The following is a 27,215-nucleotide window of genomic DNA, read 5'->3' on the forward strand; positions in this document are numbered from 1 at the left end:
TCTCTTGATGGCTTTTGTTTCAATTACCAAATTTCGCTCCCATAGAGGAGTGTTAAATATATTAATAAATCAATAAATTTATTAATAAATTATAAATAGTTTATTTCATTAATATGAACGTTTTCGCCTAGTATTGGCATTATAAGATAAATGTTGAAGCAATATCCATCACATTGAGTGTTACGTCTGACGGTAAGTATGCTTACATAACAATCAACTTGTTATGTAAGTATACTTACCGTCAGACATAACACTCAATTAATATAATGGATATTGCTTCAAAATATATGATGATGTCAGTACTAGGTAAAAACATTCATATTAATAAAATAAAATATTTATAATGTGTTAATAAATTTATTTATATAAATATTTATTTGGGTGGAGTCTTCTTCAGGCCGGTGGAGAGGAAGGACGTATTTTTCGCAGCGGAGAAAAGGTTTGAGCAATGGGCTGTGAGTTGGAGCTGTACCGGGCAAGGATAGGCGGCTGGGAGGCCAGGTCAAGGATGCAGCGGAGCGTGAAAGGGACAGCTTTGGCAGGTCTGGCTGAGTGTCTCTTCTTTCACATAGTGATCGCGATACTACTAATTATTGGTGGTATCGAACTGAATCCAGGACCTGCAAGCGACAACGGAGTGTTCAGTGTCAAGTGTGGCAGCTGTAGAAAGAACCTAAGAGTAGGCGTGCTGTGCAACCAGTGCGAGAAGTGGTTCCATCTGACTTGTCAGAAGATCAAGAGGGAACAGATAGTAGAAGAAACGTGGCTGTGCAAGGACTGCGGGATCGAGGCAGGCAACAGGGAACTCATCGGTCTACGGAACGAGGTGAAGAAGCTACGGGAGAAGCTAGAGACGGCGGAGCAGCGGATCAAGTTTCTGGAGGACGAAAATAAGTTGTTGCGACGGGAAAAGGAAAATGGCGAAGAGAGGGAGGAGAAGAAGAAGCATGGTGCGGCAAGTGTTATCATCGGAGACTCCATCATTCGACACGTAGGGAATCTACAACCGGAGCTGGCGACAGAGTGTTACCCTGGGATTAGAGTGAATGAAATGAAAAGCGTGATCGAAAATCAGGAACGAGGGGACCCGAAAAACATCGTCCTTCACGTAGGAACAAACGATTTGCGAAGAGGTGTTGATTATATCATGGCAGATGTATATGACTTGGTGATGGAAACAAAGAAGAAATATCCGGCAGCTGGGATTGTCATCAGTGGAATCGTCAGACGGAGGGATGTGAACTGGAGAAAAGTGGGTCGTGTGAATAAAGCTTTCGAGTGGGTAGCGGAGTGTCTTGGTGCGCGTTTCGTCGATCCAAATTCCTGGATAGACGACAGATGCTTCGGAAGAGACGGAATCCACCTAAATCGGAGGGGGGCTGCAGACATGGGATCCCTCTTCGCGCGGGTAGTTACTACAACATGGCGCGGCGGGATCGAGGATCCATCAGCTGGCAGCGGCACCGAAGGACCATCAGCCGACGGCGGGGGCGTGGGACTACCGGCGGTCAGCGGGGGTGCGGTCGAAGACCTATCCGCGGGCGGCGTAGACCTGCAGTGACGGCGAGGTGCCACGGGGATTCAGAATGTTCAAGTAAGGACAGGCCTACTAAGACTACTGCAGGTTAATTGCCGAAGTATTAGAAATAAACTTATTCCGTTTTGGAACTTGGTCGATGTTTATAATCCAGATGTAATAATTGGGACGGAATCATGGCTTAGGGAAGACATAAATGACTCGGAAATTTTTAGATCGGATTATAGAGTCTTCAGAAAGGATAGAAGTGAAAAGGGAGGGGGAGTTTTCGTTTGTACTAAGATAGAAATAAGTAGCAATCTTCTGTGGATACATGAGGAAGTTGAAATATTGAATGTTCAGATAAGAAATGGGCTGGAAACCTTAGATGTAATAGCATGTTACAGACCACCCAGTGAATTAAACAATTTAACTTTGCACAAACTAAATGAATATCTTAATACAATATCAGAAGACCGAAACGTAGTAATTGCTGGGGATCTAAACCTCCCGAAAATTAACTGGAACGGGATTTCAGGTACAAATTCAGATGCACAGACCCTTGTTAATGAATTGATCTGGCGTAAAGATTTCACGCAGGTAGTAAATGGTCCGACGCGTGACAATGCCCTCTTAGATGTTTACCTACTAAGACCTGTCTCTCTCTTTGTCAACTCTGAAAGTCTTCATAAAATAAGTGATCACAATAGCGTCTTATTAGAAATCTTATGGGAAAACACAGTAAATCCGAGGTCAAGTCCAGTGTCTGTCTGGAATTTTAACAAAACCGATGTCCATGAATTACAAACGTTTCTACGACAAAAGCATGATGACTTTCTAAGGACTGAAGGAAATATGGAAAATGTATGGCATAAATTTAAGTGTATAATTTTCGAGGCATTAGTAAAATGTGTACCTTCTAAAATAATTAAGAAAAATCCGGACCCAGAATATTACACTAATTATATTCGCTACTTAAAGAAAAAGACAAGGCGCGCATTCAGCAAACGTAAACGGAGCCATGAGCATTGGGAAAAATATGTTGAATTAATTAAGAAACTTGAGTGTGAAAAAAGGTTAGCTCAGGAAAATTTTCTAAAAACTATTTTAAAAGAAGATGAAAGTAACAATTGGAGACAGTTTTATAATTATGTACGCAGGAGAAAAGGGAAAAATGAAGGAGTAGTGCTTTTACGAAATCAGAACGGAGAAAGTATAACTGATGACAAAGAAAAGGCCGACTTATTAAATTCCTATTTCATTTCGGTTTTCAATAATAATAATAATAATAATAATAATAATAATAATAATAATCCCGCTGATAGGAGTGGTTGTGTCACAGACCGTGAATGTGAACCAAATTCGACTTTCAAAATAACTTCCAAAGGGGTTAGAGAGAGAATAACGAAATTAAAAAATCGGAAGTCTCGAGGACCAGATAGTATTGCTACAGAGATTCTTAAATTAGGTTCCGAGGCCATAATTCCATACTTAATGCGTATATTTCATGTTTCCATAAACAATGCAGCTATTCCATGTGACTGGAAATCAGCTATAGTGGTACCCATACATAAAGGTGGAAATAAATTAGATGTCGGAAACTACAGACCGATTAGCCTTACATCTGTCGTATGTAAAGTCATGGAGCATTTGATATCGGATTATATTCGTCATGTTCTAAATGCGAAAGACTGGTTTTACAACCGCCAGCATGGTTTTAGGGAAGGCTTCTCATGTGATAGTCAAATTACGTCGCTGGTTCAGGATCTAGCTGAAGAGGTAGATAGAGGCGGAAGAATCGATGCAGTTGTGATTGACTTTTCGAAAGCATTTGATTTGGTGCCACATGACATATTAATAGATAAGTTAAGTAGGCTAGGAATAGATAAAAGAGTGGTGCTATGGATCCAAGAATTCTTAAAAGGTAGAATCCAGAGAGTTAGAGTAGGTCATGAAATATCGGAAATTGGAAATATAAGTTCAGGGGTGCCACAGGGCAGCGTTCTGGGTCCATTACTCTTTATAATATACGTAAATGACCTATGCCAGGATATTACATCAAATGTGAGGCTATTTGCAGACGACTGCATTATCTATAGAAAGATTAGAAATAATTCAGATGTAGATGCTATTCAAACAGACTTGAATAAAATTTACAACTGGGCGTTAAAGCATAGGATGAAAATAAATGGTTCTAAAAGTAAATCTATAACATTTTGTAAAACCCGAGAGGAAACTACTCTTAATTACGAATTCAGTGGTGTTGTAATTCCGCAAGAACAATGTTGTAAATACCTAGGAGTGTATTTAAACTCCAAACTTTCTTGGGGAGAGCATGTTGATAATGTTACAGGCAAAGCATGGAGGGCACTTCACTTTATTATGAGAATCTTGAGAAAGGCTAGCCCCAAATCGAGGGAAATAGCATATCTAACATTAGTGCGACCGTTAATGGAATACGGAACTACATGTTGGGATCCCTATAGAATATATCAGATAAATTCCTTAGAAAGAATCCAGTATAGAGCAGCTAAATTTGTTAAAGGTAAAAGAGAAGATGGGAACGATACGATAAAAGAACTTAAATGGGAAACTTTGGAAAACAGACGTAGGAAAACTAGAATAACATCATTGTATAGAGCACATCTAGGTCAGAAAGCATGGGTAGACATAACGGCTCGGTTAGAAAAGCCAACGTACTATGGTAGGAACGATCATGATTTTAAAATCAAATGTAGGAAACAGAAAACGGATGTAGGTAAATTCTCATTTTTAAATAGAACTATAAATGATTGGAATGACCTACCTGCAGCGGTCTTTGAGGGCTGTCCTTCCTTAAGGAGATTCAAGAATAATTTAAAGAGTTGTGTATAAAGTGAAAATTAAAATTAAGGTGACATTCAACATTTAATTTTTTTTAAGGTGGCATGTATTTATCTAGCCTGACGAGTTTACTTCCTTGGTTTGAATTGTAAATTATTTAAAAATAGCGTGTAAGAGGGCCTTAGACTAGAAATGTTTAGTTTAAATGTAGTTCTGTTTATAAGTACAGTATGCATAAGAATGCAATTATTTGACCTATTTGAACTGTTGTATCAGTGAAGCGAGGTGAGTCAGTGAAGTTATGGTTTTACAGTGCAGTGAACAGTTCCGATCAGTGATAATTTATAGCGTCAATGAAATGTGTTCTATAGTGTCAGTGAAATGTGTTACAGAGTGTCAGTGAAATGTGTGCTAAAGTGTCAGTGAAATGCGTCATAGTGCCACTACAGGGAATGAGATGAGAGTAAAGTGAAAGACTATTGAAAATTATGTAGGACCTATACATAATCATGTAGGTTGTGTTGTAAAATTAGGTGTTTTATTTTATGTTTTATTATTATTGTGTTAAATTGTATTGTGTATTCTTATTGTATTGTGTATAAAATTGTATATGTGTTGTAAATTTTATTATGTATTGTAAATTTTATTGTGTATTGCTTATCATTTTAACTGTGTATTGTTAATATTGTATATACCACTGCCACCGGGTGCTTGCCCACTTGCAGTGTAAATAAATACATACATACATACATCATATGATAAGTTTATGACTGAAGAACAAATGAAATTGTGTATATCAACATGAAAGTAGTTTATCATCATCAACAACATTATCTACTTTCTCCGACGTTGATGTATAGCAGCGAGTCTTGGATAAAATGTAGACTACAAGCAGTAGAGATGAGATTTCTGAAGAAAGTCAAAGGATGTACCTACGAGAAAAGATCTCATACGAAACGAATACATACGGGAAGAACTTAATATATAAGAAATTAATAAGACGATAGGGAAGGTTGGGTACAACATATAAACCGGACGGGTGTAGAAAGGATACCATTTTATAGGTATACAAATCACAGGAGAAAAGAAGCATTGGACGCCCGAGGAAGAGATGGAGATAAGACGGACAGTGTGTGTGGACACAACAGACAATCCGCTTAATTCCTGATGTGAAGAAGATGAAGATGATGAAGAAGAAGAAGAAGAAGAAGAAGAAGGAAAAGAAGAAAAGTTTGTTCTGATTTTAGCAATTTGATTTTTTCCTTGGCTTGCCAACATTTATTTTCTTTAGGATCTTAGTTTGAATTAAGTTTACGAATGTGGATTCGCTCTTTCAACATAATTTTTAATACGAGTAGCTTTATCTGTTGCTAGTTTCAATAATTTGAAAATATTTGTTTAGTACTATATAATTTCATCTTTGGATATTGTGTGTTCTCTATAGAAAACTTCACAAGAAGGAAAGATTTTTATATCAACTCTCTTAATTTATCTTCAATCTTTTTAAACGTGAAATGTTTATACTTGAGTGTCAAATGATTAAAATGTGACGAAAATTTCAATATCTGACGTCACTTCTTAGCAACGAATCATTCAGATGAAATACAATAATTCTATTTTAAGTAGCTACTTGTACAGATATATGCTATATATTCATTATAGGAGCAAAGGAAAAATAATCATTATATATAATTTATTTCAAGAAATAGTCTGCCCAGGCATCCTGGGTTGCCAAAAACACAGAATAACACACATATAAGAATAGTAATGATTACAGTAAGATAGATGAGCCAAATTTAAATGTGAACTAGGAGCTTAAGTTTAAGAAATAATAAATTTGTACATATATTTGTAACAATCACACACTAACGAATAGAAAAGGGGGGGGGTATTATGATATTCCGTATAAATGATTTTTCAGAATTGCCACAGACCCTTTAATGGTTGAAGTAATTATTTTTGGAATGATGTCATGGATTCCAAATGTTTTGATAGTGTTTACAGTTGATCGTGGGATGGTGCCCCTCGCTCCGATCATTAAACCATGTACTTCCCAGGTGCCTTCCATCTGATATTTTTCTCGAAAATACGGAATAGTAGGCTCATAAATTTGTTGTTTTTCTTTGTTGACCTCGGATGGTTGTATTAAATTTCTTTCACTCACAATCATATTCACAATCCTTATAAATAAGTCTGAATATCACAATAATATCCACCAAGAGCATAATGTTTAACGCAATTACAGGGATTCTGTGGATCCCCTGTTACTTTTTATATCTATGTCTCGGTACGAAATAATCATACGTATAAATATACTTATTTCATAAAATTCTAATTTCAGTTCTGGAATATTAGCCTACATGCTATTAAAAATAATGGTTGCTTTATTCATCGATTTTCCATCATAATTCATATCACAAGTTTTTTATACACTGCAACTTCATACTCGTGTCATCACTATGTAAAGATACGCTAAATCAACAAGGAAACAAATAGTCCATGTGCATGAAAGGTGGTGACAATAAGCATACATTATAATCGATATTGTCCGCAACAACTGCTCACAATAAATACCATCGTTACTGAGAAAAAAAATAATGCACGTGTAACTTAGGTGTTGGACAAACAATGAAGAAATGTTGGTATACAAACAATTGAACGCACAGTATTTCTTTGTCATTGAGCTTGTAAATGTAGGTAATATAATATAGGCCATAATTACCCCAGTTACATTTCTACTTTGCAGAGCACTAAATAAAGTGGAAATGGATTCATTAACATAACATTTCCCTTCTGATAGTCTCACATAACATTTTAGAATTTCAAACAAACTCACTAGAACTCTCTTTCTGTATATATATATATATATATATATATATATATATATATATATATATATATATATACGTGTATATACAGGGACATCATTTTATTTTTGCGAACATTTCTAATATTAACCTGGCTATACCTTTGGATTAACGGTTGAGAACCGGAAACACCGTTTGCTACACCCTTCCACGACTGGAGTTCGATGATACTAGCGTAAAATACAAACAAATCACTTTACTAGATATAGGAGGGAAGAAAAGTAGTTCATTTACGTGAACTAGGAAATATTGCGATTTTGAGTTTGATAATTTTCATTAATAATAATAATTTATTTATTTAATAATAATAATTTATTTATTTAATCTGACAGAATTAAGGCCATAAGGCCTTCTCTTCCATCCTACCAGATAGCACATATAAATACAAAAAAGAAATACAAACACTAATTTAATCAAAATGCAGTACAGTATTATCAATAAGTGTTTTTACTCACGAACTGAACTATCCATGAGGACTTATTCATTATGCAGTGTATATTGTACTGTTTACAGCACATTACCGTACAATATAGAGAATGAAGTTAAATTGAAAAATAATCATAATATGATATTTTAACACTTTTTTAAAATGACAACTGTTCATTTCGATACAGGGTTCAGCTCTTTTGTGCATATTATCGCACTATTGACTATTGTACCTGATTCAAAACACCAGTTTCGTCCTTCGTACTAGTAACTCATGTTGAAATAATTCTGTACCTACTCTATAAAAAAGTACCTTGCGTACTGTAACTTCATTCTTCACGTCTGCCCGATCCGAAAAGATAAAATCACTCAAACATTCTATCTACTGTCCGTCCAAGTGGTTTTGTCGCAAGGTCGTAGAAAGAGGGGAAATCACGTGACAGTTAATTACTTAACGAAACCCTTTTATTTAAGGTATTTTAAACAGTTGTATAATATTACATAGACGTCCAATGTCTAACAGAAATTAATGTTTTCAGAAAAGAGCTAACACAGCCCAACCACTAGCCTTTACAGAGGGGCGAGCAGAAGCGAGTGGGGGAAACCGGGATGCGACATAGGCAAACGAACGACAGTACCTGTGCGAAAACATGATTCAATATTGAAATTTCTTTCGTCACTGGAAAACGCGAACATATTTCTGGAACATACTATAGCCTACTCACTAACTGAGTACTATTTACTATGACTGTAAGGCGACTTTGACTGCATTGGAAGTTTACTAGTGGAGGAGGTGGGTGTGAAGTACATTCAAAAACTTCACCATTTATTTTTATTTTACATTCTGTCTTGTCAAGATCAGTCCCAAATTAAATTTGGTTCGTACTATACTTACGTAATATTTCAATTTTTTTTTATTTTTGGAGACAATTAAAATGTCATATTTTATTGGTTTCATTAGACATTCACCTGCAATAAATTGAAGATCTCCCCGGAATAAGGATGTATCCAACTGAACTGTAATTCATGTTTGAGGAGAAAGGAAACTAATTTCAGAGGCATATTTCTCTAGGGCTATAATTTACTATCACACAATTTGACTAATCGCGGATACAAGCTTATTCGGCCTTTGATGATTGCAGTAATTTATTTTTATAAATAAATGCTTCAAAATTACTTTTTCAATCGAGATCACCTATTTCAAGGATTTGATGTTACATCCTTTTTCCCGGTGATGTCTTCAATTACAAAAAAAATATAGATTTTATTTTGTTCAAAGTAACTATCCATTGTGTTACATCTCGATTAGGATATGGTAGTTTGTTATTTATAAATATAATAATATTGCATTGTTTCGGGTGAAGATTTAACTTCGTGCTGGCCCCATGTCACAGGAATCAAACTGTGTCCTATGTCGTAAAGGTTCGAAAATTGACTTATTGTTAGAGTAAGCCTAATTCTCGCTGTCACTCTCGTTAAACTAAATTCAGTACAGCTATAATATTATTTATGCTCGACCATGCCGAAATGTAGTAATTATACACCTGGTAGCAGACCTTTAATGCATGTCATTAAAGTACACCTACCCATTAAAGGTCAGGTCTTTCAGCCAATGACGACTCAGGTTACAACTGTTCAGCCAATGACAGGTCAGCTTTCTACCGTTATAAAACCGCAAGTATCGATTATTCTCGGATATGCAATCGAAAGAGAATTAGCGAAAAGTCACGGAGGCTGGAAATCCAATACTGTGGCAGAAGGTTATGTTCTGTTACTATAATAATTAGCGTTAATTGTAAATAATATTCAAATAAATTCAATTTGTCATCTCGTTTTTCAATGTCTAATTTAATTTCATTGTTATCTCTGTAGGTTCTTATGGCCTAGCAAGGTCAATGTGAACATCTGTTCCTCGGAAAAAATCAATACTTTCGCGTCTGCGCACATCTCACAACATACGGAACATTGCTGAAGGTCAGATACAAAGAAAATTAATAATATCAAGTTAGAAACATGGTCGAGCATAAAAAGTCGTATGAAACTCGCCTATAATGGTAATTAAGAAGCTCGTATGAAAATTATGAAACTCGCTTGCGCTCGTTTCATAAATATCCATACTCGCTTCTTAATTACCTTCATTATAGGCTCGTTGCATAATGTACTATTTCACAAAGTGCATATTCATACAATTTTATAGTTTGTACAGTCCACTACAGTTTGGCATTTTCGTTGTGGTATTTACTGTCAGTTATTTGTAGCACAGTGCACAACGCTAAAGCGGATACATGTGCAGACTTGCGTGACAAGGGCCTTCATCATAAATGCTGTGTACAAAATTCGAACACTTAATCAAGGTTTCATGTAGCACAAAACTATTGCATACACTACAGGCAGCATACTGTGAGCTTTCTGGCAGGTAAAGTAGGTAACTGTATTGAATATTTTACCTCGTTCTTCAGTTTTTCCTGCCGTTTTTATTCCAAACATCCGCCTGTGCGCCGTTATCATAGTATCAATGATATCGCTAAATAACATGCGTCATGCATACAATAAGGGGCGGCCGGGTAGCTCAGTTGGTGGAGAAATTGGTTATTATTATTATTATTATTATTATTATTATTATTATTATTATTATTATTATTATCATTGTATCTCCAATGGGGGTAGCCCTATTTTACATATGTATGCTAGTGCCAGTGTTTTACACAAAAAATAAGCGTAAAGACAAATGGAAAAGAGAAAATAAATTAGCTTACACAATGTAAACAAAACATAAACAATCCGTAATTTAGATATTGCGATTGCAAAGCAAACATCAGGCATCAATTTGAGACATACAAAAATCAGTTACAACACACATACGTAACACTTCTTAAAAGTCGTCCTTTATAACACAAGTATGCAGCTTTCCGTACCATACATCATAAATTAATACACAACAGTCACACAAACACAATCAAACCGTAATTAAGACATTGCGACGACATCAAGCATCCCATAACTATGACTCACATACATAACAAATAAAGCATCCGTTACAATACATACACTTCAACATAGTAACAACACTTTTAAAAGTTACAAATTTGGCTCCAAGAAGAATAAATAGGACACTGTTACTAAATACTGTTATTTTCTACAAGGTCTTAAACACATCTGTGATAAATCTGTGAAATTCCTTTAAGCAACATTGTTTCAGAAGAACTTTTGTTATTGGTGGTGGGTGAGAAAGTTGTATCGCACATGCTAAGATGGGTTTCTAGCCGGTATCTCTTGCGTTCTTGAGCGGGCACTCAAATAACAGGTGGTCGACTGTTTGTGTGGGGTGTTCTCAGGGACATGAAGAGCCGTTTGGCTTGTCAATTTTGAAACGTTCAAAATATGAATTAAATTTTCCGTGTCCAGTCATAAATTGCGTGGATATATATGATGGTTCATAATTCTTTACGGTTAGTTATCTTTAACTGTGGGAAAATATAGTGATTTTATGATTTGGTCATTTGTACTATTTAACCACATTGCTATCCAGTCATTTAAGATGTCCACCTTCATTTCCATTTTAACGTAAGAGAGGGGTTGTTTAGAGTATGTGTGTTCTGTTTCCGAAATTGCGGCCATCTTGGCTAGATGATCTGCTCTTTCGTTTCCTGCGTTCCCTACATGACCACGTACCCAATCGAAACATACATGTTGCTTACATAGTAACAAAGTTTCCCTAATACCAACCGCAATTGGATTGAGGTTATATTTATCGTCAATTGCTGCGAGTGCTGCTTGAGAATCACATAAAATTCGTAGAGAAACTGGTTACGGACTGAGATATCCTGGGTTCAGTCCCGGGTGGTGACGGGATTTTCTCTTGCCAAAACTTCCAGAATGAGCCCGATGTTCACTCAGCCTCCTATCAAATTGAGTACTTGGTCTTTCCTGTGGGTAAAAGACGGTCGGAGCTTGGTACCGACCACATCACCTCATTCTAATGCCGAGGTCAAGAAAGCATGGATCTTTACCTCCATGCACTCCAAGCTCCTTCATGGTGGATAAGTCTATATGAGATAGCTACCTTTACACATAATGGGTTCTTTTATAGGCTACACAATCTAGAGTAGGCCCTAAGTATTTATATTTATGTTTTAGTACAGGTTTTCAGTAATTGTTGTTGTTCTACTTGCTGGAGGTTATTGCAAATCTTAAGAAAGAAAATAAATAGTTCCCTCTTACCCTACTTTCTGCAAAGAAGAATTTTTCTGTTAAAATACGTGATGAAAGGGCCATAACTGCGTTAATTTTAAGAACAGAATCTTTAGGTTGTAAGTAACCAAGAAGTAAAATGTCATTTTGGTATTTGAATAACGGTTTAGCCGAAAAAAATAATTTGTGTCTGAAATTTGAATCCCATTTATGGTAAAACTATTGGGTATTGATACGTTTGAGTGGTAAGATACCAATGCGAAGAACAAAACGCTTCATTTGTGTAATAACGTACAAAATTAACTGATTAAAATCGAATTTACAGTGTGACGGTAATTTAATCAGTTAGTTTTGTACGTTATTAGTACACAAATGAAGTGTTTTCTGAAGGAATGACAAAGGAATATTTCTCGACTTGTTTTTCGCGTTGATATCTTACCATTCATACGTCTCAATGCCCAATAGTTTGACAATAAATGGGATTCAAACTTCAGACAGAAATTATTATTTTTTCGGCTAAACCGTTATTCAGATACCAAAATTACATTTCACTTTCTGGTTATCTACAACCTAAAAATTCTGTTCTCAATGCAGTTATAGACCTATGGCCCTGTATATTGAACCAATAAGTCGTATGAATATTTCTGTAATAATAATAATAATAATAATAATAATAATAATAATAATAATAATAATAATAATAATAATGCAAAATATTATTAACAATATCATAATTAACAAAAATAACATCAAATTAACATCGGGCATAAGGTAGGCTACACAGAGATAATATCTATGGGAAGAAGATAGGTTCCCATTTCCATGTAAGAAGTCGAACTAGGATCCATGGCTTTGTATTATTCTTAGTGAAACGTAAATACTATAACTAAAACGAGTTTGGATTTTGAGACTGAGAAGATGATTAGATAAGCTTTCTAGCTCTCAGGTTCTTTTATCATATTAACTTCTGTGCCAGGAGATCCTAGCATTCTTCTCCTAAGTGTTAAATACACACTATCTACCAAAAAGTAATTGGACACCCAGGATTTTAGGTGCTAGATGCCATGTTTCGGCGGCTACCATGCAGTGGTATGCAGATAATAATGTTCACCGGTTAGACTGGCCTGCACAGAGTCCTGATCTCAATCCCATTGAGCACCTTTGAGACGAATTGGACCGGTGATTGAGGTCACGGGAAATGCGGCCAATTTCCATTGTCCAACTGAGTGCCATGTTGCAAGAGGAATGGCGACACATTCCAGTGGATATCCTACACAAACTAGTGGAGAGCATGCCTGACAGGGTGGCTGCTGTTATAGCAACAAGAGGTGGTACTACGAGGTTCTAAAGGGGCAAAAGCAGTGCCCAATTACTTTTTAGTAGATAGTGTAGTTTACTCACCTATTCATAAAAATTGCAAAAAACTGAAGTCACACAGACGCTTACATAGTTTCTACAGCTTCATAATACTTGATTTCTCTTAATTAGAGCATTATTACGACCCGCATTTCTTGTTTCCTTGCTCTTAGTAACTGGAGACTTGGCGTGAACTGCACATACTATTCATCCTAAAGATATTTCTCTCTGAATAGCTATATAAAGTGAAATCCAAAGCCGCCTGTGATATGTTTATTTTATTGAAAAAGTATTTCATGTGCAACAGTAGACCAAATAAATTATCAAGATCAATTGAAGACCTGAATTGACAAACATCCCAAGTCTAAAATTTACCGAATTTGACATTTTACCTGACATATGTTGTGTTTTGCACAGCTACCATCCTGTAAAAAGGAATATCTCAAGTCCGACTCTAAGCCAATGTTTGTTTAATCATAGAGATATTCATGTCAATACTCTTATATTGCAAGTCGACATAGTTTTCATACTCTCCATGCTCTAAGTCCTGATTTATTTCACCAACTGTCATTTCACAAAAACGTTTTGAATCACCCTGTGTACTCTTACTTCCTAATAGCAACGTACTGGCATTTTAATGTAGCAAAATGCATTGAATAGAATAGTCCTAGACATAAATGTGAAGGGAAAAGGAAAGGAGATATTCCCGCCCATGTCCTTTTCGCTTACACCGCTTAAGAAACAAACACACAGTAAGATACTGTGCATCAGTGGTGGATTTTAAGCGACGAGCGAGAGCCGAAAGCTATGATGCCTTCCTTATTCAATCCGTCACTCAGCAATGCTTGCCTACCTGTCCGAAACATACCTGTCTCTGCCGAGAAAGGTGGAGTGAGGAGTTAAGGGATAGTCTTCAGTGACTTGATTGAGTTATTAGCGCCCAAGCCTGGAATAGAATGAATCCAAGATATTGGACTTAATGCACTGTTCTTTTGGAAGTGATAAATTTACAGTTTCCTACTGGGTGCACTGAATTTGCAATTTGAACCACAGTCCATAAAATTATATTTTTAGGAAATATTTTCACCTATGAAAAATAAATAAATGAGCATTTAAAAAAAACCGTAAACATAAATTAAATCAAAAGATTATATTTATCCAGGAACATGATTCCTTGCGATTGCAATGGCTACTTGAAAGTGACATGGAGGCATATGGAACTTGTTCAGATTCATTTATTGACTCTAGCTAAAGTTCCATAACCTGAAATTTCGTTATCAGTTCTCAGTAAATGTTGAAATTTAAGTGTGTCAAATAATGACGTAGTGCATGTAGGAAAAACAACTCCGCAATACATGTCAATTTGATATTCTATAAACGTAATTTGTAATTTGTATAGACATTGTCATAACTTTTCTACTGGTGTCTCCAACTGTGAGTACCCCCATCACATGGCCTCAGAGCGATAACAGTACTGTTATTCAAATTCAGAGATAGTAAAGCCAGCATTTACAAATCAGCTGGAGATTTTATGTCAAATGATAGTATCCCATAACAAATTAACTACTTTACTACATCGTTAGCCTTGTCAAATGGAAATTTCCATGTTACATTAAGTGTAAAAAATGAACATAATACTGTATATTAAGAGTTTTAAAAGGCCGAACATACATATATTTTGTTTTTACTTTTGCCTAGCCTAATATATTACAAAGAATAGAGAACTCACTGTGATGCTAAAATACGATTTCGATCTACTTTTACTAGAATACACGTTTTCATAGTCCTTGATGTACAAATGAAGGGTTCAGAGCCATAGTGGGCCAAGCGCCATTTATTAAAAACAGAGAAAGCAAGGGTTAAAATTAAGTGAATACCATAGTTTAATGAAGATTGACATATCATTTAGTTTTAATGTATATACTTTATTTTACTTACTATATGTTTCCATTGAATTATGGTAATATATGGATTTTTTGTGTATATATGTCTAAAATGAAGGGTTACTATGCCTGAAACGTAATTTTAATAGAAGACCTAGTTATGTCAAATTCTCCGGAATGAAAGTTTCTCATCCCTTTGTGTTTTTGTCCACTAAGCAATGAATTCAGTCATTAGATACTCGTAGATTCTCATCAAAGGATTTCGATCCCAGACAAAGCAGTTGTAGGACAGAAAATCATTTCCTCCTGTAATTTTCCTTCCGTAATTGTACCAATCTCGCTGCATCGCAATTTCAAATACACAGGGTGATTCACGAGGATTCCTCATCTCACTGCAGCTCTCCAAAATATTGTAAAAATTGTAGAAAATTGCAAAGTTGTAAAATTGTAAAAATTGTAATTGTAATTGTAATCTTGTATAATTTTGACTTGTTCCACATCTTAAAGCTTCATTGCTAATGTAAGATCTATGAAATACAATAAATGAAATGAAAAAAAAAAAAAAAATGAAAAAATTTACCGTCCTTTACAGAGCTTATTTCCGAAGAGATTCTGAGCAAAATATTTCATATAAACATGTGTCCAATTCTCAATATTTACAGTGTTACGTTTCCTTATTGAAATGCATTGCTGTGAACACGTGATCTTGGTCAGCGTGCAGTCAGTAGCCAGCGCGAGCGCTACGGAAATCCCAGATCATATATACCCAGATTGATCGGCCTTATAGGTTTTGACAGTAACAACTTTTGTCAGGTTTACTATGCTGCCTCTAGTTGTTACATAAGGAGTCACGTCATAATTCCCATTTGAATTGCATTAATGACTGTACTGCCATCTCGTGTTCGTTTACGGCGGACGGGTGGCGATCCTGGTGGTTATTCTCTTCAAAGTGCTGCTGATTTTAACATAGGGATGAACTATCTGTTATATATGACCTAGGCGGAAATCAAAGATAGCCGTATGCAGTTACGTAGCTCGACGAGTGCCGTTCACAAGCGTGCGGCCAACTGTACTCAAGCGGAAGGCGACATTTTTTTTAAAAAGTGTTGTAAACTCTCCAAGATTGTTAATTAGGATGCAAAATTGAACTGCAAGTAATTAAGTCGGTGGAAGTGGTGTGATTTATAATAATTGTTGTGATAAGTTCGTAAGAATAATGTAATTTTTAGTTAAAAATAGAAAAAAAGATGTCTGTACGAAGCAACTAAGGAGTTCACAGCACATTTTTAGCTTTATAGGCCTAATACTTGCCAATTAAAGAAATGATACTTCTCTATTTTTATTATGCTTTTTACCTTCAAATTAAAGAAAATACGTATTTTACAAACAACTTTAATTTAGTGTAACTCTGAAGATTCCCGGTCGGGGCAAGTTACCTGGTTGAGATTTTTTCCGGGGTTTTCCCTCAACCCAGTATGAGCAAATGCTGGGTAACTTTCGGTGCTGGACCCGGGACTCATTTCACCGGCATTATCACCATCTCATTCAGACGCTAAATAACCTAAGCTGTTGAAAAAACGTCGTAAAATATCCTACCTACTAAAAAAAATACTCTGAAGATATTGAGAATAGGAACTGTGTTTATATGCTATGACATTTTTTGCTCAAAATGTCTTCATAAATAAGCTCCGTAAAGGACGGTAAATCCTCGTGAATCACCCTTTAATAATAATAATAATAATAATAATAATAATAATAATAATAATAATAATAATAATAATAATAATGATTTATTTTAGCTGGCAGAGTTAAGGCCGTAAGGCCTTCTTTTGCACTCAACCAGCAAAAAGTGTACCACGAATGAAAAAAATACTATTCGCAAAAATGTAGAAAACAAAGTAGGCCTATCGTGTTATTTATAATTTACGAGAATTCGATTAAAAGCAGAGATACAAAGCCCAGTTTCATCTGGCCAAATACTATTTCGCTATCATCAATTCCATCAAATTAAATAAGTTGGTATTTGATATAGCGTCGTTAAATAACCTATTATAAAGCCATTGGTTGAAAAGTTATCTTTAAAATTTGAAAGTGAGATGAAAAAAATTGCCCTTAAAATGTTTATAGGTAACGCATTTATTAATGAGCGTACAGTTTTAAACATTTCCATGCGCTTTAATGGTTCGAAAATTTATTTTGCGTTTCCAGTGTCGAATTGTGTTTGTTTTTAGTAATGCCAAAGTTTGATGGACCTTATCGAACGTAAACTTCCACACTAGGACTAGCTGGTACCCATTGTACGAGTAGCTATACAATTAACATAAAATTTTAACATAAATATCTGGCTATCCAAAATGATTTAGTTCCATTACTTTCATCAAGAAATTGAGATTTTAAACTTCTTACATTACTATTTGGAGAGAAGTCGGTATTCTTCTGTAAGTATCTTTATATAGTTAAAGAAATGGTTAATCAGTATAATAAACACTTTGCAAAGGAAATAAATTTATTGAACACATTTCACCTTACAGATCTGTAATAATTTTTAATAAGTTATTTATTGATGCTATATCAAATACTAGCTTATTTAACGTTGGTAGAATCGATGATAGCGAAATACTATTTGGTCAGATGAGACTGAGCTTTGTCTCTATGCGATTATCTGACATTTGTGTTACAGTTTGCGAAAACCTCTAAGTAATAATCTTCCCAAGCGCGTATCAACCCAAACCTGAGCAATGTAAACAAGTAAAATGTGTGATGCAAAATAATAGAGTAAAGTTGGAATGTAATCCAATCATAGTTCGGATAATTTTTTAGAATAAATTAATTAATTTGACCTCTGTAAACTTAAATGCGATGCAGTGCGGAAGAACCTCTACAGTATATCTAAACATATATTTATTACTATTTAATGTCAATAAAACAACAAAATTTCAATACATCATTATGTACATCAATTAATAATTTCAGGCGTTTCACATTGCTTCTCTTTGTAACTAAATATTTTCCATATATCTCTTCTTTCACTCATAAGAAGTCAAGAATCCAGTCAGCCTAAAACTTACTGAACGACTTCTTCCTCAATGTCTTTTGTACAACCCTTGCGTTGATCAGTGACTTTTACCTTCGTGCCGTACGTGCTCTGAGCAGCGCATACGGGCCATGATACACGTTTGCGCTCTCTTTGACATCACTGTTATAAAGGCTTCAACAACGTGTTCAACTTCAAAGGAGATTTGGGATGTAAAATTACAATTTTTTTAAATTACCTGTAATAATAAACTCTATATTACCGGTTGTTTTATATGGCTATGAAACTTGGTCTTTCACTTTGAGAGAGGAACAGTGATTAAGAGTTTTCGAGAATAAGGTGCTTAGAAAAATATATGGGACTAAGAGGGATGAAGTTACAGGAGAATGGAGAAAGTTACACAACTCAGAACTGCACGCATTGTAGTCTTCACCTGACATAATTAGGAACATTAAACTCAGACGTTTGAAATGGGCTGGGCATGTAGCACGTATGGGCGAATCCAGAAATGAATATAAAGTGTTAGTTGGAAGATCTGAGGGAAAAAAGACCTTTGGAGAGGCCGATGAGTAGATGGGAGGATACAATTAAAATAGATTTGAGGGAGGTGGGATATGATGATAGAGACTCAACAAACATAAAGGGATTAAAAAAATTAAATATATTAAAAACTGTAACATTGCAACATAACATATGGATTAATCTTGCTCAGGATAGGGGCCGATGGCGGGCCTATGTGAGGGCGGCAATGAACCTACGGGTTCTTTGAAAGCCATTTAATACATACAAATAATCACAAATATAATTCTTCCTCCTGATTAAGTTCAATAATCCAGTTCATTGCCACCAGCGTAGCTCAGGTGCTAGGCGTGTCTGCGTACTAATCCGGAGTAATTTTGGCAGTCTTAGGCCCAATTGTATAAAACTCCCTGACTAAAGATCAACTTTGATCGGAAATCGGAAAGTGAACCGAGTTCAAACACTTCTTCTATTGTACAAAACTTTTCTGAGATCAAATTACCTTGGTTCAAATCCAATCTAAGTTCACGTGAAAAGGATTTGGCAACATAGCATAAACAGGTGAAGTATGTGATGCGCGGGCCATGTTGTACAGGTTTGTTCAGTGTTGCCAATTTAAAGACTTTAACCTTTTTCAACGACAATTTCTTTTAACTTTTATATTGCTTAAATAGGGATTTAGTGACCTTTCTAGCACCCCATAGTGACAAAATTTAATCTTTCTTTGATGATAATGACAAATGTAGCGACTTTCCAACTACTTTTTGGCGACTTTCCGTACACTCTGTTGGAGACACTGGTTTGTTTTGTGCATTGTAAATAATGGCGGACAAGAAGAAGGTTGACCGTTCTCCGAATTGTTATCATGTTATGGTGTTTGATACTGCTAAACATAATAAAGCTTTATAAAAGGACAATTTTCGTTTAGTAATACAGCTAATTGAAAATTTATGAATGTACATCCATTAATAATAATGGTTGTTATAAACATAATATAATTATAGGTTATGTTATTTGATACTTCTGAACATGATAAAGACTTATAAAATATAAGAATGTTTGTGTATTAAGACAAGAAATTTAATAAAATATATATAAATGTACCTACCATATCTATTAATATTAATAACAATGATTATTCTTTTTGCACATTCTGTCACTCGTAACAGAAAAGAAATAACTGAACTTGGATCATCTAACTTAATCCGAGAAATTTCTTCACTCAAAGTTGACTTTAGTTTGAGACAAATTAATCTCAGATTAGACTTTATACAACACAAAATTCCAAGTTCAGCTAGAACGAGGATCAATTTAACCTCTGATCTAATATTAAATGTTTTATACAATTGGGCCTTAGTGTACCAGCTAACGGTGCGCACTAAAGTTGTTGAAACTGTAGTTATGTTACATGCCTGGATGGCACAGTGCATAGTCCGGGATCGAGGGCATTAGCCGGACCTTCAGCTGTCAGACAGCACCAATATGTACTCTCGTCGATGTTTATATTCTGCGCGGAATGATTGTCGATGATGAGGCCGCACGTGTGCATTTCAATGGGATGTCGGGTTCCCGTGAATGGTCACGTTCCCCTCCAGGCTCCAGGACAAGAACCCCGCAGCGGTTTCCACGTTCACCGCAGACCTGCGCAGATAGCACGTCCGTAATTGCAAATGTATTCTTCACGCGAATTTCAGAGCTAAAGATTTGTTCACAACACGAGGCTTCATGTTTCGGAATTAAAATAAACGGTACCACTTAAATTATAACATTTCATAAAAAAAAGAGATGATACGGTCAGCTGCACGGCAACTGACTGTACAACCACTTAATGGAGGAATGAGGTGAAATTTCATAAATTTCATTATTATTATTGTTATCCAAATATTGAAACCCTATTTTATCTTTGGTATATTAGGGTTGTAGTTTGTTACATGTGAAATACATTATGTAGAGATAATACACAATTTTAGTACAGTAGGCATGAGTCATAGTTACAATATAAATACACTAATTAATAGACAGTAAAAAATACTAAATACGTTATGTAATAATTACATTTAGTTAAAACAAAATTAAATAAAATTAGAAATTATAATCGAAGGTGTAGAGAAATTGCAAGAATATTACATAAATTTGCGATTTTATACATAATTTTAAGAAATAGTAAAGAGATAAAGCACAAAATTGGCTTAGTTACAAATTAAACACCTATTATATATAAATAGAAACAAAATTACTTACGGTTACAAACTATATACCTGTCATCAAATACTGAACAATAGTAAAATCTATAATACAAACACAGTTATTGTTGTTATTACTATTATTATGTCCCAAAGAGAGACACCTTGTTTTAGATAGTGCATTAGGATTTTATATCATCATTAATTTACATACACTTAATAGCTACAGTCTTGCGTGGATGTGGTGTATAAACTCTGTGAATTGTTTATAACAGCATTTTTTCCTAAGTAAATGGTAAAGGAGTAATTTAAATTGCAGTCCGAGATATGATATCTTAAAAAGTGTCTTTTTCTTTCGAACACTGGACAGTGAAAAATCGAATGTTCAACAGTCTGATTGTCTGATTGTTGATTAAATATGTCGATATTTAAGTTTTGCTTCGATATTAATTCCTGATACCTATTCAGTATGTGCACGAAGCTTGTTACTTCCGTTCCTACAGTCAGCTGTTCTAGTAGCCATTTTTAAATCACTATCATCAGCTTCAAGATTTTGGACCATAACCTATTGGTCCGTTCCGACTTCATTCACATCCCATGTTTACACAATTTAAATGAAGTGTTTATTCAAATCTAGTCTTTCAGGTGAAGCTCCCTGTAAAGCAGATTTGAATAATTTCAAGGTAAAAATTGTTCCGGGGCCGGGTATCAATCCCGGGACCTCTGGTTGAACGTACCAGCGCTCTACCACTGAGCTACCCGGGAACTCCACCCGACACCGTCTCAACTTTTCCCTTTTTATCCACACAACTCGCGTGGGCTGACGAAACTCCAGAGACCCACAACGAGTGTACACATTCTCTGTGTGACTTGGAATTGTGGTTTTCTGTTAACGTACACAGTAACGTATATATTATGCAAATCTAGTCTTTCACCTGTTACGTTACTGTGTACGTTAACAGAAAACCACAATTCCAAGTCACACAGAGAATGTGTGCACTCGTTGTGGGTCTCTGGCGTTTCGTCAGCCCACGCGAGTTGTGTGGATAAAAAGGGAAAAGTTGAGACGGTGTCGGGTGGAGTTCCCGGGTAGCTCAGTGGTAGAGCGCTGGTACGTTCAACCAGAGGTCCCGGGATCGATACCCGGCCCCGGAACAATTTTTCCCTTGAAATTATTCGAAGTGTTTATTGTTAGTAAAATAACATGTACAAAAATACAGTCTTAATTCTTCCCTGAAGGAGTAAAAACTCGTGCTCAGGGAGTTAGCTAAACACATACTTAACACAAACAAAGATAATTATTTGACACAAAGTGGGTCAAGAAAAAACATTATAAGAATAAGTTAACTTTAAAAATACAATTTCAGTTTTAACAATATCTAATCATACAAATACGAGTACATACACATATTAAATCAGCATATATTCTTTAACAGTTAAATTCCTAACGCTATTTTTGAAATTTCTGATACTAAAATTTTCCAAATTTGGGTATTTTTCAATTATTATATAACCTTGGACCAAAGTAGGTACCATGGCTAAGAGCTGTGCTTGTGAAACACTTTGGTTCCTCTAGTCCAGGAGTCGTCAGCACAGAGCACGCTGGGGCTAGCCTATCTTACCCGTGGAAAACGCAGTGCACTATAGTGCTCTCGTAGCTGCTAGCGGGTATGCTCTCTATCTCTCCCTGTTGCACGACGGTGCGCACTGGACGGCACCGCGTACCCATTGCACATTTCAGCGAGTGCTGACGACCACTGCTCTAGTCGTATAAAATCGGATCTTTTAGTTCCATATTTATGATGACACAATTTGAATTTATTACGATTTTTATGTATGAAGTTTAATAAGGCAATATAATAAATCTGTTTAATTTTCAAAACATTAAAATCAGTGAACAAAAGCTCGGATGAGTAATCAATTGGTTTATTAAGGCATATTTTAATTATTCTTTTCTGAATAAGTATTAGTGAAGTGAGAATAGAATTACAAGCATTTCCCCATCTTAAAATTCCGTAAATGATCTGTAGCTGTCAAAACCTTAAACACAGTTTTCTCGACTTTAATTTTTCGGTCTTTAAAATCTGCCTTCTCCCACAAATATCATCCTGGAACAACCATTTTTTTTTTTTTTTTGCGCATGGCAACTAAGCTGTGGTTCACACTAAAGCAGATTTTTATAGTAGGGATTAAATACTGTATATACTTACTGTAATGTAAAAATAGCACAAAATTAAAAATTTTAAAATCTAAGTATTTTTTTATACGAGCTAATAAAATGCAAATGTCTCTCTGTTTTGGTGTTAATTGAATCTTTGGGAAAGCATGACAAAAATTCCGTACAATTTTTTTTATTTCAGAAAAAAGATAAATATTTAAAGAAAAAATATTATTCTACAGTTTTAGATTGATTGCATTCAAAATTCAGACGTATGTATAATATGCTATGATACATTAGTTTACCAGATTTCGAGTTTGAATCTTTATTGTTTTAGAAAATTCGAATTTCATCGCCTTAAGTAAAGTTACCTAATAATGAATGACATAGAAACCTATCCAATTTCGTTGCAATAAAAATAATTAATTAAATGGATGAACGAAAGAATAAACTGACCCAGTAAAATTAATTAGAAGAAAGAAATAATACATTCTTTGTGGCTTTTACAATGGCAAGGTCCTTCAATTCCATTAGGCCTACTGTTAGATATTGCAATTGCTGCATTTAAGGGTTCTGTTTCTATATTAGGAAACCATTTTTTTGGCAGTAATTATAAATTTTAATATATTTATGTAAAACAAAATTGTAGACCCACTCTTTAATTTCTGTTACTGTTTATAGATTTTTTATATATTTTTTTCTCTCCGAAATTAATTTTTTTTATCCAAAAGATGTATTAAAGTTACATTTTTTTGACAGAAAAAAATAGATTGATTTAATACAATGTAACAAGATGTGCTAATATTAAATTCATAATACTAAACACAAATATTTACACACAGAATACTTGATAAATTTTACAGAAGAAAGAGTTCGTCCAAAGGGTTGGATTCGGAAAGAGTACCTAAAACGCTCATTGCATTTCCGCTTTGAATAGTAATACTTAAGCGTTGACGCAAGTAAGTCGTGCAACAGCGATCACCAGTAATGGAGATCAAAATTTGACCGATTTGAGGTACCAAATCTTTAGCGTCATGACTCCAAGGACCGAAGGTCTCCACAGCAAAGGGAATAAAGATATAATTGTCTAAAAGATGATTATATATTAGACCGATAATAACTCACTGAGATCGTAACAGGCCATGGGTCTTATATTTGTTTATGCTCGACCATGCCGAAATGTAGTAATTATACACCTGGTAGTAGCCCTTTAATGCACCTCATTAAAGTACACCTATTCATTATAATTCAATTGTTCAGCCAATGAGAAATCACCATTGTACCATATAAAACCGCAAGTATCGATTATTCTCGGATATGCAATCGAAAGACAATTAGCGAAAAGTCACGGAGGCTGGAAATCCAATACTGTCGCAGAAGGTTAGGCTCTGTTACTATAATAATTAGCGTTAATTGTAAATAATATTCAAATAAATTCAATTTGTCATCTCGTTTTTCAGTTCTAAATCAATTTCCAGGTTATATCAAGCCTAATGTTCATGTTATTCTCTAGATTATATCAAGGTCAATGACATTCGTGTCTCGGAAAAAATCAATACTTTCGCGTCTGCGCACATCTCACAATTCAGGTCAGTTCCGCTCCTCACTTACATAACCATAACATGAATACTTATGAATAATTCAAGTTAGAAATATGGTCGAGCATAAAAAGTAGTATGAAACTTGCCTATAATGGTAATTAAGACGCTCGTATGAAAATTATGAAACTCGCTTGCGCTCGTTTCATAAACAAGCATACTCGCGTCTTAATTACTACCATTATAGGCTCGTTGCATAATGTACTATTGGTTGATGATGATGATGATGATGATGATGATGATGATGATGATGTTTTTTTACAAAGGTCTAACCTTTGCCATGTAGGCCTAATTATAAATTTTTCATCTGTCTATATCGCTTTGTCCATGTGAGAGCCCTCTAATGGGAATAAATAAAAAATAAGTATCTAGAAATAATGAAATATTACACTGTTACAATTTGTTTGTTTGTTTGTTTGTTCGTTTGTTTGTTTTCCTCGCTTCTTTTGATATGAACCTACATTAAAGTGATTACATTGACAGCGAACGTAGTTAAGTTACCTATGTCTTCCCGCCGGATTTGGAATGAAGTCATGTATTTGAGCATATTCCTTCTCTACACTATGATTGTGGTTAAACGTAACTACGTTCGGCTGTTATTCATTCGGCCTTGCAATACACACTTGGCTGGTTTGCATGACATTTCTATAATTCGTTCTAATCCGTGTATTGCTGTCGTGTAATGGCACTTTGATGATGGATAAGGCTGCTCCTAATAACCAGTTTTATGCCGTGGATGTTAGAGGTTTGGGAAGGTTGTCATCTTATAGCTTGCACCTGGATATAATATCCTGACACACCTGAAGACGTTAAACTCGGCTAGGTACCTCGGGCCCCGCTTGTCATTCTGATATATTGCCCAAAGACAGTGTTAAGTGCCTGTATTTGAAGAACATGTTCAGCAGAGCGAGATTTTAAGAAATCTCGAAATTATATTCTTCAGCGGCATTATTATAATTTTTTCTCTTTTCTCCTACTTCTCCTGCTTATTCTTTCTCGTTTAACGGCATTTCCACTTAGACAACTGCACATGCAAAATAACACTTGCAAAAGGAGAGTCTTGCTTAAGATGGGTGCGCAAGGGATAGATGTAAGATTATGCAAGGCTCCTGCTCTCAGATCAGGAGACATGTGCGTCCATGAGTAACTCCCGGCTGGTGATACACTGAGGTTCAAAGATATCTGATCTAAAATTTTTTAACCATGTAAGTCAGGCCTGGACGTTATTAACTCGATTGAGTAATGCAGATTAAGCCTTAACTCCCCACCCCACCTTCCCCGGCAGAGACAGTTATGTTTCGGACCGATACGAGTAGGTACACAGGTAGGCAAGCATTGCTGAGTGACGGATTGTAAAAGGTAGGCATCATAGCTTTCGTTTCTCGCTGGTCGCCTAAAATCCACCACTGATACACGCTGCCTATGTGTTTGTTTCTAAAGCGGTGTAAGCGAAAAGGACATGGGTGGAGGGCAGGGCATAGTTGCGCTCCACGGTCAGATAAAATGCAGCAGATAAAAAAGGGTCCCTGTTTTGTGGGCATAGTTGCGCCCCGTTCCCATCAGGTAGAGAAAAGGGAATGGCATAGTTGCGCCCCGATAAAATAGGTAGAGAAAGGGACACTACGGAAACTCGAGCCTCGTAATCAACCAACTTTATTGATTTCTTATGCGATTTAATATTCATTATCGATACCGTTGAAATGAACATCATATAGTTGGCAGTACTTTATTAACTGTTTTTCTACAGTTTATGTAGTGATTATCAATAGCCTACCGTTAAAATGAACACCATATAGTTGGCAGTGCTTTATTAACTGTTTTTCTACTGTTTATGCAGTGATTTTATCAATAGCTTACCGTTAAAATGAACACCATATAGTTGGCAGTACTTTATTAACTGTTTTTCTACTGTTTATGTAGCGATTATCGATAGCATACCGTTAAAATGAACACCATGAAGTTGGCAGTACTTTATTAACTGTTTTTCTACTGTTTATGCAGTGATTATCAATAGCCTACCGTTAAAATGAACACCATGAAGTTGGCAGTGCTTTATTAACTGACATATTCAAATGAGTAAGCCGTTGGAATATGGGGGTTTAGCAGTCTTTCACATTTTATTTATGATTTTCACACCGTCTGTGGCGTATAGTGAGGTTAATTTAAAATTAATGTTAAGTTTAGTGAAAAGGATAAACAGTTAATAATTCACAATGGTTCTAAGTTTCAATTTTCGAAACCCTATACCATCGGGTTAAGATATCGATGTACAAACAAAAAATGCAGTTCATTTATTGTGTGTGATCGATAAAAAAGTGTTATTTTAAATAGTAAAATTGATCATATGCTAGGCCTACCTGATTTCATCAATCACTGTAATATTTGTAAGTAATTTGTTTTATTATGACAATCACTTTCGTGTGTACTATGCCCATCGGGGCGCAACTATGCCATTTCCATTCTGCTACCTGATTTCTTCGGGGCGCAACTATGCCATGTCCCTTCTGCTACCTGATTTCTTCGTGGCGCAACTATGCCATGCCTAGACCTCCCAATTGACAGCGGGGCGCAACTATGCCATACCGGGGTAGGGTATCGCCTTTTCTTTTCCCTTCCTCTTTACGCCAAAGACCGGTGTAAGCGAACTTTCTAACCACGGGA

The 27,215-nt window shown here is 35.5% G+C and overlaps 1 protein-coding gene across 1 annotated transcript in view; it reads left to right on the plus strand.

Annotated features, from left to right (window-relative positions):
- Positions 1-448: 448 nt before the first annotated feature.
- LOC138698908 (cyclic AMP response element-binding protein A-like) overlaps positions 449-27,215 on the plus strand; it is a 254,298-nt gene continuing 227,531 nt past the window's right edge. The window contains exon 1 of the mRNA XM_069825106.1: positions 449-1,108. Within this exon, the coding sequence (XP_069681207.1) occupies positions 449-1,108 (660 nt within the window). The remainder of the gene's footprint in view (positions 1,109-27,215) is intronic.

The sequence above is a fragment of the Periplaneta americana genome, chromosome 4 (assembly GCF_040183065.1).
Source record: "Periplaneta americana isolate PAMFEO1 chromosome 4, P.americana_PAMFEO1_priV1, whole genome shotgun sequence".
Lineage (NCBI taxonomy): Eukaryota > Metazoa > Arthropoda > Insecta > Blattodea > Blattidae > Periplaneta > Periplaneta americana.